This window comes from Gobio gobio (genome assembly GCF_949357685.1).
Source record: "Gobio gobio genome assembly, chromosome: 3".
NCBI lineage: Eukaryota > Metazoa > Chordata > Actinopteri > Cypriniformes > Gobionidae > Gobio > Gobio gobio.
The window spans coordinates 63991328-64009823 of NC_137099.1; the positions used below are offsets into that span (position 1 = coordinate 63991328).

General features: G+C 37.7%; 1 protein-coding gene across 1 annotated transcript; it reads right to left on the reverse strand.

The window, feature by feature from the left end:
* Positions 1 to 16104: 16104 nt before the first annotated feature.
* On the reverse strand, positions 16105 to 17706 carry LOC307124236 (uncharacterized protein; the record flags this gene model as incomplete). The annotated part of the gene is made up of 1 exon (XM_079813284.1): positions 16105 to 17706. One exon carries the CDS (start codon positions 17704 to 17706, stop codon positions 16105 to 16107), a length of 1602 nt encoding a protein of 533 aa, XP_079669410.1.
* Positions 17707 to 18496: the final 790 nt, after the last annotated feature.

Here is an 18496-nt window from a genome sequence, read left to right on the forward strand (position 1 = left end):
CTTTTAGAGGCACACAGTTTACCCATTTCACTTAAGCAAATAAGTCGTAAAGTTGCAATGAGAAGCACAGCTAGCTCAACACCTCAACACATCTCATGTCAACACAAATCTCAAACATGGTGATGATCAACATGTAGTTCAATAAAAATATGAACTCTGAACCATATGACAACTAAATAACTGACAACAACAGCAGCATAAATCAAGCCTGTTAATGCAAAGCAATAATATTTTTTATTATTATAATTACCTACACTCAAAAAAATGTCTAAACATAAGATTTATGTATTTGAATTGCATATACATTTTCCATGCATTTGGATTACATAGTTTTTACATAAACACATTTATAAACTTAATGTGATTCATAAATGCCAGTCATATGTAAATGAAACTGGTAAGATTTATGTAATAGTCAGCAAAACACCCATTGTAAATTAACACTTCCTTGTGTTCATGCGTGTGCTCATTACTGAGTTAAAGTACCATTGAAACAGTGCTGATGTTAATGAGATAATTAAGTGATCATTAACCATTAGTGATGAACACCTGATGATAAGAGCAGAATCACTGAAGGAAAGAGAAACACAACAACTACAATTGACTTCAGCCACAGCCTTAGATTAAATCAACTGAAGATAAAAAAAGACATTAAATCTCTGAAGATCTCAGCAGAGGAGGATTAAACAACTCCACAAATAGCATTACCAGCTTCACACATTACTAACCAGATTGGCTTTATTTCTGTTTTAATGAAAATAATAGTTTCATTTGAAGTCACCATGATGGAGAATGGTGTTTGCTTTAGTTGTGCTCTTGACTCTTGTCTCTGACTGTTATAACTGTGTATTTATGAAACACATGTGGTATGGCAAGAAAAGCCAATATAACATGCGTCCAGGTGATGTCGGCTATGTTTTGAGGATGACATAATCATCATGTTGTGGCTTAAATCAGTGATCTCATTCTCAGTCTAAAGGTCTAGTTGTTTAGGTAATGTGTTATCAATTTTTAAATTGTTCATAATAGTAACATCTGATTCTACAGCATGAGTTCCAACACTGTTGTGGTAATCAAATAATATGCATATTAATAAAATAGTGCATAAATGGTTTCATCTACAGTATCACTTAGACACACACAGACATCAAGAATCAACGTATGAATCTCAGCAATGGTGACAATCAATGAAAAATATTCAGATAAATATCAACTCTGAACATAAAGCAAGCAACTAAAATGTCAAACAAAAACAGCAAAAGTAAAAGCAAATAGTAAGAATCAAAGAAAATTAGTCACAATTCAGATGCATAATTTATTCATGCCGCAATGCATGCAGGGACCCATGGGGGAGTTTTGATTGGTGGTACCCAGCATGCACTGCAGCATGAAGCATGTCACCATTGTTGAGATTCATACGCTGATTCTTGATGTCTGTGTGTGTCAAAGGAATGCTATAGATGACAACCTTTATAGCACTAGATGATTTTTTTTAATACTGCAAGTTATTTAATAGACCACAGCACTGCTGGAGCATGTGCTGTACAATCACATGGCTACTATGCATAATAAAAAGATGATAACACATTATCTCTATAACTAGATAATTGCCCTCCAAATGAGATCAGTGATTCAGCCACTACTTGATGACATCATCAATTAATAGCCAAGATCACCTGAAAATATTTTCTCTTGGCTTTCTTTCCCAAAACAAATGTGCTTCACAAACACATAGTTAAAGCAGCCAGAGAAAAACTAATGTTAAAGAATCATGGGCCAAGAGCCCAACTAAAACAAACACTGATCACCATCATGGTGATGATCATCAAACAAAACTATTATTTTCATTAAAACAGAAATTACAGAAATTAAGTCAAAATGGTTGGTAATGTGTGAAGTTGTTGTTTGTGGAGTTGTTTCATCCTCCTCTGCTGAGATCTTCAGAGATTTAATAACTTGCTGTGACTGGAAGTTTCTCTCTTTTCTGTTCTTGTTTCTCTTTCCTTCAGTGATTCTGCTCATTATCATCAGGTGTTCATCATTAATGCTCAATCGTCACTCAATTATCTAATTAACGTCAACACTGCTTCAATGGTACTTTATCTCAGTAGTGAGCACATGCATTAACACTTCGAAGTGTTTATTTAACATCGGTGTTTTGCTGTGTGCTATTACAGAAATCTGACCTGTTTCATTTACGTATGAATGACAAATATTGATCACATTATTTTTATTAAACTACTTCATAAATTGTACCTGTTTCATTTATGTATGACTTACAAATATGAATCACATTCAGTTTATTAATTTGTTTTTGATAAAACTATGTAATCCAAATGCATGGAAAATGTATATGCAATTAAAATGCATAAATAATATGTTTAGACATACATTTTTCAAGCTGCATCTATTTTTACATTTGTTAGAAGAAAATGTTACTAACAAAAGTTTTTTTTTTGTACAACTTAGCCAGAATAAAACTAAATTTAATTTCTAAAACAAAAAAAAAACTCTCAAGTACTTGTCCAAAACTTGTCCCATATTTACAAAGTGAGTTATCTGAACAAACATGTTTACCTTCAACAATGTTGGGCCAGTTCCCAGCATGCTTTGCAGCTTGAAAAAAATCTCTGGTAGCAACTATATAAAATTATTATTGCTTTGCATTAACAGGCTTGATTAATGCTGCTGCTGTTGTTGTCACTGGTATTTAGCTGTCATATGGTTCAGAGTTCATATTTTTGTGAATTACAATTGTTGATTATCACCATATTTGAGATTTGTGTTGACATGAGACGTGTTGAGGTGTTTAGCTATATGTGGTTCTCGTTGCAACTTTTGTGACTCATTTGCCCGAGTGAAATAGGTAAACGGTGTGCCTGTTTATAATGGCTCTTTGCTATTAAAAGGCAAATTATGTTAATGTTGTGAAGTTAACTTTGAAAATAAAACATGGAAATGAAAACACAACGATTGTATTGGCATACATTGCAAAACATTGTTTAATTGCCTTGACAAGAAGTTTTACGTTTAGAAGACTACCTGGTACTCATTAGCTGAACGAAGGTTTTTAAGTTGACTTTATCTGGAGAAAATGATTTAACTTAAAAAATTGAGTACAATGGGTTGCCTTATTTTTTCAAGTTGGCTAAACTTGTATTTTTTAGTTGACTTGGCAAGGAGTTTTAAGTTCAAATGACTACCTGGTACTCATTAGATGAACACAAGTATTTATGTTAATTTTAACTGTAGTAGATTAGTTGAGATAACTTAAAAAGTCAAATGCGATAAGTTGCCTTATTATTTTAAGTTAGCTCAACAATTTATTTTTTACAGTGTATAATTTATAAACAAATAAATAAGGTTTACAGTCAGTTATGGCTTACTAACAAGATAAGCTAAAAATATTTTAAAAAATTGTGTGAATTAATGTTTTTTTTGTTGTTGTTGTAATTAGTGCACCAGGGGCCGTGTTCGCAAAACATCTTAAAGCTAAAAGTAGCTCCTAACTTGCAGATTTAGGAGAAACTCTAAAAAATAATGGGTGTGTCAGTCCTAATTTTAGGACTCTAAGAGTATTTCACAAAGCATTTTAGTGCTAAAACCAGCTCCTTAATCTGTGAAATGTTTACTTGAGGATGTCAGTGGCTCAGTTTGATGCTTTGCTAGCAAATACTTTGTATCCCGCACTTTGTTTGTCATACAGTGCTTTTTACTGCGAGATGAAGTGGATTAACTTGTCAGACGCCAATCCGGATTTTGGCATTTGCTTGTACGGTGGCTCTGAATGGACAAAACGTTTGCTACACTGTCATAAAAAAGGTACATTGCTGTCAGGTGGTACCCTAAGGTACAAATCTGAAAAGGTACTAATATGTACCATTTAGGGGTGAGTAAGGTACAAAGATGTACCTTTTCACTTTTGTACCTTAGGGTACCGCCCCAGTGACAGCACTTTACCTTTTTTTCTGAGAGTGTACAAATGCGTAAAAGGCAGTGTGTAAACAGAACGTGTTTGACAACGTGAGGTTGTATTTATTATTTTTTAACGTGCAGAAATTTTGGATGAGAATTTCGGACTGTGCAAGGACCTTTAGACTCATCTTTGAGCAATTGATGTTATGTATTTATTGTTTCTGAATTGGCTTCTAATTGTTTAATTATGTAATTGGCATGCTATACATTTACCTGATAAATACAATGATTTATTCTGGATTCTTCTGAAATCATTATGACCAGTAGATTAAGTGGAGTATGATATTTCCGCAAATCTGCATCAGGATAGGTCAAACTAAAGGCCCAATGAAAGGATGTGGCACATCATGTGGGATTTTTGGATTTCTGAATATCACTGACCGGAGCGTGCAATATTGGGTCCCTAATGAACAAATAATAGAAAGTATGGGATCTCCTGTTTAATTAAATATCTAAATTAATACATTAAATATGAAAAAGTCAAGGGTAGTCAAGGAACCAGGTCTAGTGTTCAAACAGCTGCACCACATTAATAAGTGGTAAAACACTTCTGTATTCAGCTCACTAGGGGGAAAAAAATAAAATAAATAAAAAAGAGGCAGTCAGTTAAGACAGTGTAAATATTTGTGTTTTTTTACCATTACATACACATTTTTGGGTTGTAATCTCTTGGGTAAGACGACAATACAATAGCAATTCATTTAAAAAAAGTTTTATTAAAACAGGAACAAATGGAACAACAGAACAAGGTCTTGTTACAGCATTAAAATATATAACTGGGGAAATAGTTTTATAGCAGGACCAATAAAGGGGGTGGGGGGTGATTTTGAAAGCAAGAGTGTAAAGAATAGTTTCAGCTTCATGCACACAAGAGTAAGCAACAAAATAATCAACATCACTCAAATTCAACATGAACATCCCCATACACAATAAAACAGTGATAGGCAGTGATGTCAGGGATAGTGTGTCATTTTAAATTGAGAGAGCCTTGGTGAGCAGCTGCAGCACTATAAAGGGGAGATAATAAATTAGAAGCATTTTGGAAACATTGTAATGCTGATTTCACTTGGCTATTATTTAGATATTAAAGGGGGGGGGGGGGGGATTGATAAATTGTTACAACTTTTACTTCTACTGTGGTCTTAAGGGCTTTGTCGACAGGTCACAGCTAGGTGTTGTTCCATGAAACAAAAAGTCATGCATGACTGGAGCGACATTAGGTAAAGTAAATTACATTTTAAGGTGCTATAAACACTGCTGTCACATGTAGTAATGAGTAAATTATACCATATAGGTTTATTTTTTGCAGAGAGTTTAGCCAAGATTTTTTTTAGCCCATGTCCATGAGCCTGCAACGCTGGAGACTGACACTTGGACGGCTCTGGAAGCTTTATGTTAAAATGACACTACACAGTCAGACAGGATTAACTAGCAGGCATATTTGACAGAAACAAGATTAGACTGTCTTTATAAGGTGAAAGTTTCTTACAAGCACACCCTACTGAACCAGGGAAATAATTACAAATATAAAATGTACTTGTCATTACATACAGTTGTGCTCAGAATTATTCATACCATTTGTAAATATGAACAAAGAAGGCTGTGAAAATAAATCTGCTTTGTTCATCATTTTGATCTTTTATTTTAAAAATTTACAAAAATCCAACCGTTTATTGGAGAATAAGAATTGTAAATGGTTAATAATAATACTAATAATAATCTCATTATGAAATATCTAATTTCTCTAATACACACTGCTCACAATTAATCATGAATTAATATTTATTAATAATTAAGCAGGATTAACAATGCATATTTTTTTTTCCACAGCCTTCTTTGATCATATTTACAAAGGGTATGAATAATTTTGAGCACAACTGTACATAATGGCCCTCATTTATCAAAAGTGTGTACACCAATTTTCCAGCGTACACCTGGCGTACACCCAAAACCACGGTGACTTTGAGATTTATCAATATGGACGTTGGCGTACGGCACGCTCAAATCCTACGCCAGCTCAGGAGGTGCCTGAGAACCAGTACAAACTGTTTTTCTGCGCATTTTCGCACTAACTCAAAACATGGTGTACGCACGTTTTGAGTTAGTGCGAAAATGCGCAGAAAAACAATTCCTAACACCACAAAACGCACTGACAAAGATATGCTATATTATGACCCACTGTAAAAAAAAACAACAACAACAACAAATAAAGCCCTATTCGCATGGGATAAGTATTATCTGGGGACCTCCTGTGATTTAGAAATTACTCCCCCACCACATCTGAGTTTTGCGTGGCGCATTTGCACGGGATAAGCTGTGATTTTACTCGAATTTACTGACTTATCTCCCGGATATGATGTTACTTGAAAATGTTTTTTCGTTATATAGCTGTATGAAATTATAAACAGTCGTATCGATATCATTTTGATTGTTTTATAGTAATACAAATAGCCTAATTTCGTTCAGTTAGAGAACAGACGCAATTAAAAACGTAGGCTAACTGAGCAATATAATAACAATATACAACGGAAGATTCAGTTTCAAAGCTAATGTAAAAGTGCCAATTTAAGCGAGTTGTCATTGTACTGTTCTGTTTTTGTGTTTTTCATTAAGAATAATATTAAACACACCATTCAAGCAATTACTCCCAAATTGTGCTCATTCTAAAGTTAAAGTTAGCCTATAATCCGCGTGGCCGCACGGGAAGTCATAACGATGCGCATTATATGCAGCCTAGCTCCATTCTTCGTGAAAGATAAAGATAGAAATGCGCACAGGACACAAAAACCTTGCAAAAATTATATACGATCCGCCTTATCCCGGCCAAATAGATGCCGATTCGCATGGGACTAATATTATCACAGGACCTCAGTGTTTGGCGAAATATGGTAGGTCATTTGCGGGGGAATTTTTACTTTACATATACAGACATGGCCGATTCGCACGGGATTAAGATCACAGACATTCTCTGCGATTATTACAAATCACCAGAGGTCACATATACTAATCCCGTGCGAATAGGGAAGTAATTATAAACTTCAGTGTTTATTTTTGTGCAACATGGACTTCAATGTTTAATTTGTGTGACTTTACCAAAGCATTTGATATGTATTCCTCCAGTTGCGAGCCTGTGCGCTTTACCTGACGTTGGTTAGGCCCGGCAGCTGCGCACGGACTGGTACTGAACATAATTCAGACTGACAAAATAATAAAAATGACATTCTTCTTCTTTTAAATAATAATAAAATAAATAATAATAATAACGACATTCTTCTTCTAAATAACAATAAGCGTCATTAATAATACAAATCATAATAATAATAAGAATCTAACAAATTGTCATGCAATTATATTAATGTGAATGAATGGTACTCCACATCACATCATCATCACTATTGTACACCCCAATACATGTGATGTGATACGAAATTAAATGCATATTATTTCAAAACACATGCTGTAAAATAATGAATTGTGATAGGTAATTTCTCATCCAAAAAGCTATTTAAACTGGATTTCCACCGTACAGCTTTTTGTGGGCGCCTTTAATCCCACTCTTTAAACTCCCAAATAAAACAATTTAATTTTTTTTCCACTTCCCTGGTGATGGTCTCGATCTCCACGTCAGAGAAGTTTCGCTTCATTGCCGTCTTCCGAGTGTCCATGGCGTAAAATGAGGGCGTGGGGGAGGCAGAGACTTCAAGATATAGGGGCGTGTTATTCTAATGACGATCGTTTTCAGCCGCGGCATTTATCAAAGGCAGGTATTGCGTACACCTGGATTTCAGAGGTGCGCACAGCTTCATAAATCAGGCGGTGAGAGGAGTGTAAGCATAATCTTACGCCAACATATACGCCCGTTTCTACGCAAGATTGATAAATGAGGGCCAATGTGTATATTAACGAATAATATAATATAATATAATATAATATAATATAATATAATATAATATAATATAATATAATATAATATAATATAATATAATATACACTCACCTAAAGGATTATTAGGAACACCTGTTCAATTTCTCATTAATGCAATTATCTAATCAACCAATCACATGGCAGTTGCTTCGATGCATTTAGGGGTGTGGTCCTGGTCAAGACAATCTCCTGAACTCCACACTGAATGTCAGAATGGGAAAGAAAGGGGATTTAAGCAATTTTGAGTGTGGCATGGTTGTTGGTGCCAGACGGGCCGGTCTGAGTATTTCACAATCTGCTCAGTTACTGGGATTTTCACGCACAACCATTTCTAGGGTTTACAAAGAATGGTGTGAAAAGGAAAAAACATCCAGTATGCGGCAGTCCTGTGGGAGAAAATGCCTTGTTGATGCTAGAGGTCAGAGGAGAATGGGCCGACTGATTCAAGCTGATAGAAGAGCAACTTTGACTGAAATAACCACTCGTTACAACCGAGGTCTGCAGCAAAGCATTTGTGAAGCCACAACACACACAACCTTGAGGCGGATGGGCTACAACAGCAGAAGAGCCCACCGGGTACCACTCATCTCCACTACAAATAGGAAAAAGAGGCTACATTTTGCACGAGCTCACCAAAATTGGACAGTTGAAGACTGGAAAAATGTTGCCTGGTCTGATGAGTCTCGATTTCTGTTGAGACATTCAAATGGTAGAGTCAGAATTTGGCGTAAACAGAATGAGAACATGGATCCATCATGTCTTGTTACCACTGTGCAGGCTGGTGGTGGTGGTGTAATGGTGTGGGGGATGTTTTCTTGGCACACTTTAGGCCCCTTAGTGCCAATTGGGCATGGTTTAAATGCCACAGCCTACCTGAGCATTGTTTCTGACCATGTCCATCCCTTTATGACCACCATGTCCCCATCCTCTGATGGCTACTTCCAGCAGGATAATGCACCGTCACAAAGCTCCAATCATTTCAAATTGGTTTCTTGAACATGACAATGAGTTCACTGAACTAAAATGGCCGCCACAGTCACCAGATCTCAACCCAATAGAACATCTTTGGGATGTGGTGGAACGGGAGCTTCGTGCCCTGGATGTGCATCCCACAAATCTCCATCAACTGCAAGATGCTATCCTATCAATATGGGCCAACATTTCTAAAGAATGCTTTCAGCACCTTTTTGAATCAATGCCACGTAGAATTAAGGCAGTTCTGAAGGTGAAGACTTTTAAAGATTTGTTGTAGAGTGAGGGAAAATAAAATGGCCTACCTATGTAGTAAAATGATGACACATTACTCAACAGCACAATGAAATGTTTATAATTTGACCCATGTCCTTTTCGTTTATTTGTTTTAGAATTGCAGATGATGGGGAATTGAAGATGTGTAGTGAAATATTTGTTCCATATTTCATTTTATGATGTGTAAATATGTTGTTTAAAATAGCATGTGGCTATAGTTTACCATGATGTATTTGATAATAATTAGTATACGATAATATAGCATTACATATACATTTATTAAATTATTATAACTCTAAGTTTTAAAATATTCATGTTCATGATTATTATGTTCAATTTTGTATTTGTTGTTTAACATATGTTCATGGTTTATGTAAATGGTTTATAGAGATTGTTTCTGTAAATACAAATTATATTTCTTTTAATAATATTACTATTCATGGTTCTGAACAATAAGTGATGTCTATAGTTTCTATTTGATAATAAGTAGCATATGATACATATGACCTGTTTACATTTATTAAATTAAATCTCTTAAGTTTTAGAATTTTCATGTTCATGGTTATTAATATGTTTTCAATGGAATTTTGTAATATGTGTTGTTTAAAGGTCCCATGGCATGGCATTTTTCTATTATTTTATAATGTTTCCTGAGGTGTACTTATATTGTTAGTATGATTTTTACATCATAAAATGTCATAATTTAGAAATAAAAGGCATTTTTTCTATACTGCTGTTTGCCCTGTGGCTGAATGCCCTGCTTCAAGAGGCGTGTCTGCTGTGAGACTTCAGTAAAAACGGCCACTGTTGTGATTGGCTGACATCTTTGCATTTTAAATGAGCGGAGGTGGCGTGGTTTAACAAGGTCTACGAGGCACGAGAGACGGATGGACCTGAGTTCACTTCACATCAGTTCTGTCAGTCTCAGTTCAGTGCTGTTGTAGTTACAGCATATACTTCAGGTTATTAGTCTATTTCTAGTCGGAGGGGCTGTCACTCATGTCAGAAAGTTAGTAACTTTAGTAAATTATGGATCAGCGCTGACTGGAGACGCGAACCGTTTAGAACGATTCAGTCCGATTTGGTGAACTGGTTCGGTTCACTAAAAAGAACCGGTTCAAAAGAATGATTCGTTCCCGAACTGGACATCACGGAGACGAAGCGATTGCTAACAAAGTTATTTATAGTAACTACTGAGTTATGAGAGCGCTGTCAGTCAGCGCGAGTTTATTGTGTTTGTATCTGAGAGTTCTGAATAAACACGAGTCCCAGTCACGCCGAGTCCGTCTTCATCATTATTATCAACTTTGTAACACATGCAAAGTACCATTACAGCTGTCGAGATGAACGAGTTACGAGTAAGTGTTGATAATAGCATTATTTTTAGACATGTTCCTATCATTTGAAAAGCGTCAGTGACGCGCATTGAGTACACAGCGCAAACAAAGACACAACAGCAGTAATCGAATGTAATCCAGTTTATTGTGGGGAAAGCTGGCAAGCCTAGCTACGCTCACGCTTACCCCCCTTCTGCTTAATCTCGCGCCGCGTTTGGTGCCTCCGCTGTGGGCCAGATGCAGTACTGGGGGTCGGGGATGTTGAAGGCCACCGGTCAGCTGGAGCTTCGGCGTGTGTGAGGTTTATCTGTAAATATGTTGCTCTCTATGTTGAGCAGAAACGACTGTATGCACATTTTAGAACAGATAGACGCGACGAGGACGTACAAAAACACTGACTCACAAGATAGAAAACACGAAAACACCGTTCAGTCGGGAGAGAGAGAAGCCGCAGTGTGTGCACGAATAATAAATAATTAGCTACACATCAGAAATCACTGATCACAGATCAGAAGGAACTGAAAAAAGACTTCTGTTTTCATTTGTACATCCAAACACTGAGAAACTGCCAGCATTCACTCGTTCACAAGCCATGATCTCTTGAGCGCTTGCATTGGCGTGCTAGATTCTCTGGGCGGAGGAAAGGGAGGTTACCGTTCCTGCTTGGACGTCAAAACAGGAGACTTCAGGATTGGCTCGTCTGGCCTGTCATTTTCTCAAAGGCAGAGAAAGACAGCCAGAACTCGGTTTTACACCGATCAACATTTCTATCCACTTGGGGACAATATTCAGGCTAGGGGAACTCATCTTAATGTTGAAAAACCTCATAAAATGAAAATTTCATGCCATGGGACCTTTAAAAAAAAAGATATATATGGCTTATTTATAGATTCATTTTCTGTAAATGAAATTTATTGTAATAATATTTTTGTATGATTATTTTATTTTTGAGCAATAAACAAAGTAGACAATTTTTTTGTAGACTGTGTTACTTAATAATAATAATAATTTGTTACATTTATATAGCGCTTTTCTAGGCACTCAAAGCGCTTTACATAGAAGGGGGGAATCTCCTCAACCACCACCAATGTGCAGCACCACCTGATGATGCGACGGCAGCCATATTGCGCCAGAACGCCCACCACACACCAGCTGAATGGTGGAGAGGAGACTGAGGGATAATACCAATCATATATAAATGGGGGTGATTAGGAGGCCATGATGGAGAGGGGCCAATGGGCAAATTTGACCAGGATGCCGGGGTTACACCCCTACTCTTTATCGAAGGACATCCTGGAATTTTTAATGACCACAGAGAGTAAGGACCTCGATTTAACGTCTCATCCGAAGGATGGTGCTTTTTACAGTATAGTGTCACCATCACTATACTGGGGTGTTAGGACCCACACAGACCACAGGGTGAGCACCTCCTGCTGGCCTCACTAACACCTCTACCAGCATCTACCTGGTTTTCCCAGTTGGTCTCCCATCCAGGTACTGACCAGGCTCAGGCCTGCTTAGCTTCAGTGGGAAACCAGTCTTGGGCTACAGGGTGATATGGCTGCTGGTGTAGGCTACAGGCATATCTGGATGTATAGGTTAGGAGAATGTTCTGAGAACATTATGGGAACCATCTAATAACGTTCTCGCAACGTTCCCCTAACCTATAGGGAACGTTCTATTTACGTAAAGAAAACTTTCCTGGAGAACCAATAGGGAACGTTAGAATCTTTGTTCTGGGAACGTTCTGGGAACCAAAAATTGTTAGTTGGGTAAGTGCTACTAAACCTGTTTATTATCTAATATTAATATATGTAATGTGTGTGTGTGTGTGTGTGTGTGTGTGTGTGTGTGTGTGTGTGTGCAGTGAGCAGTTCACTGTCTGTGGACATTACAGTGACAGGAACGGAGGGAGGACGAGTGGACATATGCTCATATCTAGAAGGATATAAAGAATATCACAAATACTTAAAAAAGGACTTTACAAAGACCAAGTCCTTGTACTACAATCTAATAGAAGAAAGACTGTAACGAACGGGAGACTTGACCAATCAGGTGACAGATACAGACTGTGATTTGTGTGCCAATATAAAGTCGCCTGAAGCAACACAGGACAGCAGGACAGAACTGATCTACACAACAGCAACACATCCACAAAACATCACAACAGACGAGGGTCCGCTTAATGCTCCACGATTCTGTATAAATTGAGATTCACGAAAACATCCGACGACTAAACAAAATAAACTGCAAACTAGAGGTTCTTACAAATGGTCATTGTTTTAGTCTATTTAAAAGATCACGAGTTGATGTCTCAATCATCACGACCTGTTTTATTATTGGATGGATCAGCGTTTGGGAATTAATCTTTTAAATGATTCAATGACAAACTCACTTCCCTTCAGAGACTGCAAGTTAATCCATAACAGATAAAGACCCCAACATGTCAGAATGTATGGTTCTAAATCTAATAGTGTTTTTGTAAATACAGGGGTTCCTCGGGGTTGTGTGCTATTTCCTATTTTATTTCCCATCTATACGAATGAAATCAAGTATGATGTTAATGGTATGTCACTTTTGAGATATGCTGATGCCATGGCTTTGGCTGCGTGCATGACAGATGGGCAGAGGCAATATATTGATTATATGGTCCATAGGTTCCAGGAAAGCTTACTGGAGTTGAACATTAGTAAGACCAAGGAGTTGTGCTGTGGGAGATGTCGTTCTGATACCTTACGTCCTCTATCTGAACCACTTGGGCTGGGGGTAGAACAGGTTGGGACTTTCACACAATTGGGCACTGATACTGATGGGCATCTATCCTTTACTCAGCATGTGAATAGTGTTCATAAGAAGGCTCAACAGCTCTTATTTCTTTTGAGAAGGTGGAAGGGCTTTAATGTAAGACAGGATATCTTGTCGTTCTCTTGTTGAATCACTTATGGCCTTTAATATTGTATTCTGGTTTAATTTCCTTCAGGTTGCCTCTTTAGAGCTCATTTGACCAAACAGAGAGCTTACAGGAACTCTTTTATTCCTCCTGCAATTTCTATTTTAAATTAGATCAAATAGTTGTATCAGTATATTGTATATTAGTTTTTTTATTTATTTATTTATTACATATTTGTAACTAAGGTACTTTTTGGGGGGATTAATTATGTTTTTGTGATGTGTGTAATTTGTATTGTGTGTATATGTGCCTTTGAATTTTGAATCAACCATAAATTTAAAATACTGTAAAAATCTAGTAAAATCTACATTTATTTATTTATTTCGAAAGTTTTCTTTACTGTTATCAGTATTATATAAAGTGTATAATATTACTAACCAGAAAAGTTAAAAAAACTAAAAAAAGTAAATAAAATGTAAAAATGACACACAATTCAATATTCTTTGTAATTCGTACTCCTCATCCACAGTTCAGCTAATAGAAATGTCAAATATAGCATCACGCCGCGATTATGGGTTAATACACAAAAGCGGCAGAATGAGTGACTAAGAAAGCATCAGAGCATCACCGTGAGGAAGTTTAGGTGCAAAAGGCAGTAGCTTTGCCAAGATAATGCATAAAACACTACACGGCTCCTTTATATCTTCTCAGGCTCCTTCAGGACATGCTGCGGATGACACAAACCCAAATTTCCTAATAATACCCTACACAGATAGCAAGTAACCATCAAAACAATGTTAAATAGATATTAGTATATCAACGTTAACTGCACTGAATCAACTTCAGGTTTGCACTCGCAATTAATGTTGAATTCCATCCAAAAATCAATGGTAATGGCATTGAATCAGTGTTTCAATGTGATGTTGCTTCAACAACTACAACTGACTTAAAGCCACACAGCCTGAACTCAACTGAAGATAAGTCAATAAATCTCTGAAGATCTCAGCAGGAGATATTATTGAGAATTAACAGAGGTTTAGATGTTTTATTAAATAGTTGGTCACCTTTATGGATATCGGTGTTTCGTTTAGTTGGTCAGTTTGACTCTTGGCTTTGTATGTGAGTTTGTGGTTTTTGTAACAGTGTTTATCAAAACACATATTCTGTTGCAAAGAAAGCCAGAAACAGTTACAGAACAGTTAGTTATTAAAAGATGATATTCACCAACAAGACTTTCTCACCACAGATCAGACATTTAGAATTTTATTACAAAATACATTACAGGAAAATGTTTTTAGACACACACAGACATCAAGAATCAGCAAGTATAAAACTCATGGCTCCCAGCATGCATTGCGGCTGTAAAGTCCACCCACTGGCTCAATGACGAAATCCAGCAGCTGGGTGAAGGACTTCTGCGTGTATGTCTTTTCTGGCACTTCTGTAAAAATCACTTTAAGATATTAAAATGTGAAGATCCAACTTTATTATCTGACTCCATGAATGATTTAATCTGACTCCAATTATATACGTGATTTCATCAAACCAGTTACATTTGCGGATCATATGATTAAGTGTGATTTAATTTAGATCGTTGATTATCCTTATATCTTCCTAGTTTTTATATTCATTCATCGAGAGACCCTAAATCGCAGAGAGACAGACGCGTCCGGTTCGCGCGCTCACGGACACAAAACGGTTACTTCTGTGATTAGTCAGAGGGTGCAGGGTGAATATTTTACCTTTAAGTGGTTGCACATGCTCACTCAACAAAAAGTGTAATTTTAGTAATATTCACGGACTACAACGTGCTAACCCAGCGATAGTCAGAAATCGGAATATCGCGCACGCTGCGCTCCATGCTTCAGTCGTGGCGTCATCGGTGTGATCTATCATAACCCTAGATTTTGCGGTAATAAAGGACTCTACATCGATCCATACTAGAATAACGATTTCGGAACCATACAAGATAAATCAAGATGAAAGTTTTATTTTAACCAGGCAAAAATGTCAAATTAAGGAATTAAACATAATCCATCATACACAACTTGATCAGCATATAATAGAAAACCCAATTATAAAATAATATAAGAATAGTTGCATACCTGGCAATAGAGACACACAGCAACAGTGTGGGAAGTTCTGGTTACAGATGCTTCCTTGAGTGGTTTGCCAATTCCCCTTAAATACTCACCCAGAACAAAAGAACAATAAACATTCAGCACCCAAATATTTATGAAGCTTTTGGGTTGAACTTTTCTCGTGCCCAAAGGGTCACACCTATCTGAAGGGGATGACAGCAAATGTTTATCAAAAGATCTCTATGAGCATCTCCCACACCCGGAGAACAAGCATTGTTTTCTTTATTTGAACCGGTTCTACTGATGTGGGACTGAAACCTCGTTACCACTCGCATCAAAAGTATTTATATTGACCATGAAAGAGTCTGCAGTATCTGTGAGATTTGCATGCTTGTGTGAGCCCTGAGAAAGGGAGGGTGAAAAGGGTCAGGACTCAGCAGGGAGGGGAGATAAGGTTGAAACAGGTGGGCCCTGCTTTCTCTTGTAGATCTCCTCTTCAGATGAGTGAAGTTTTATTGTCTTATTGCACCTTAGATCTCTTGAGTTCATTCTCAGGTGAAATCCATTCTTACAGACCGCCCTTGGTCCATTGGGGCAGATTCAGAGCAGTCCCCAAAGGGCCACTTCCAGGGATTTCTTGACGTTTTCTTTATAGATGCACTTTTCGTAGGGCTGGCACCTGTAAGGGGCTGAGTGCGATGGCCACGTTGGTTGAAGTGCGCATCGCTCGAAGAAGACATCGGAAGTAACAGCACTGGCAGAGGGTGAATATGAAGATGAGCACACTGGCGATGGCACATCCACGGAACATCCAGTCCCACCAGGTGTAGGCCTCCCGCGCAGAGCGGGTAGAGGAACTGGACAGGATCTCTGCAGTCTTTTTTGCCAGATTTGCCTCTACTTGTGCTTGGTTGAGATGATATTCCGTCTGTGAAAGCAGTTCTTGTACCAAGTCCATTGTGTTGACCAAATCTTGTGTGCTTTGTTCATAAAAAGTGTCCTCCCACCAGGGGGAAACGTTTGTGTCCATTGGTATCCTTCCCAGGATGTTTATCTGACCCATTGAAAAGTCCTCTTTCACTTCTAAACAGAAAGTGTGGTTCGCAGGGCAGGTCAGACCTCCGTAGGTGAAGGAATTCATCTCACTAACGACACACCACTGTGTGTGAGACACTTGAACAGCATCAGAATGCCCATGCAATGACTGGACATTAACAAGCTTAGAGTCTTTAGGAGAAAATGGTTGTAAAGTGTTGCAAGTGCAAATAATGTAACTAGATGTTTCATGACAACAGGTGCGAGTGGTAAACAAAGTTTCAGTGCCTTTCAAAGTCATATACCCCGTCAGATGGTCCCATTTAATAATTTGGTCCTTCACTACAACGCCAATAGAGCGTATGGTAGTGGACTCTAGGTAAACCTGATCTGGGTGAATTAAAGGGAAAGTGGCAAAGAACCCAATACAGCCAATACATTCAGTACCAGTATACATCATTAGTGTCGATAATAATTCAGAGTACTTAATATTTTTCATTTTCTCTGATGCAAGCCATCTATGCAAATCTAAAATTTCAATAAGATCATTCAAAACATGTCTAGGTGTCTTAAGGAGACGAAGATCTAAAATTTCTTGTCTTGCTGCAGTAAATAAATCTTGTGCATACAACCTACAGGCTAAGTCATGCTCGATGGTACGGGTCTGATTGAAAATTGTCTGGCTGGTCGTCAGAAGCGCCTGCGCTTCAGATCGGACAGCTTTGATAATATTCTCATTACTATTAGTGATGTGTTGAAAACCAGTGGCCACCTGATTTTCCAACCATGTTGAAAATTGAGATTGACCTGCTATTTTGTAAGTGTTGGATATAGAATTGACTGAACCAAAAAGGCCTGCTATATTTCCAAAAAGATCTCGTTTAGTGCGAGCAGGTGGAATTTGGACTGCAAGTCTAGTTTTGTAATCAGAAACTAAATCATCGATGCGTGACTGTAGCCATGTGTATGTTTTGTCATCAACATTACAGTGTTCTACATAGGCAGACAAAATATTAGAGATGTTATACGTCACATGTGTTATTACAAGATTTACATCATGAAGCAACGTCTTATTTACATTTCCTTTGATCAGACCACCAGGAGGAGTGGGATGTAATTTTGGACACTGTGTGGGTTTCCTGTATCCACAGGTAGTCAAATTAAAGCAATGGTTTAAAGTCCATGAACAATTGTGAGGGCTTGTAAAATTGTCCATATTTGCCTCACATTTTCCCACACAATATGTTCCTTCTTTCCGACCGGTCCAAACAAAAGTTTTTACAATATTACTCGGTGTCTTGATTAGATCAAAAAGAAGTTCAGTTAACTTCAAATGTGTATCATTATGTGTTGTTCTGTGTGTGCACCTATATCTTGCTGGTTCTAGATCAGTAATGGAATAACATTTTCTGGGATCTGTGCCATAATTGTTTGTCGTATAAAATACATCCATCCCACCAACTTTTGAATCTGGGTATTCTTTAAATTGATCCCAGGTCGTCTGGTTATGGTGCATTTTTGGTGCTTGTGCGTAGCTAGTGAGGTTTTGGTATGGGAGATGGGTAGAACCCGCGTTACAGCAGATTTTTGTGACGCAATTTTGTTCCGGTGCTAATCCGGGGGGCCATGTGACTACTTCTTTGTATGTAATTGGAGTGTAAGATGTGAATGGCCCCTTAATGTATTTCCATACCCATCTCTCGCATCCTAAGGTGTGTGTGAGTGTGATGCGTTGTCCTAATTCGATGCAGGCTGGTCCGGATATTTCCCGGGCGTCCGGCCTCCATGGAATTGCAGTGATTGTCCTGAGAAGGAAGAAGATCATAATTAATTCACTGAACCCTTGAATGGTTTACACTGGGACATGTGGTACCATCTTAATTTTCCTCTGATAGTCACGGCCACGCAGCTGTTACAAACAGCTTTGATTTCATAGGGCCCGTGCCATCTAGGGGAAAATGCGTTTTGTTTCACAAAGACGCGTACCATCACCACATCCCCTTCTG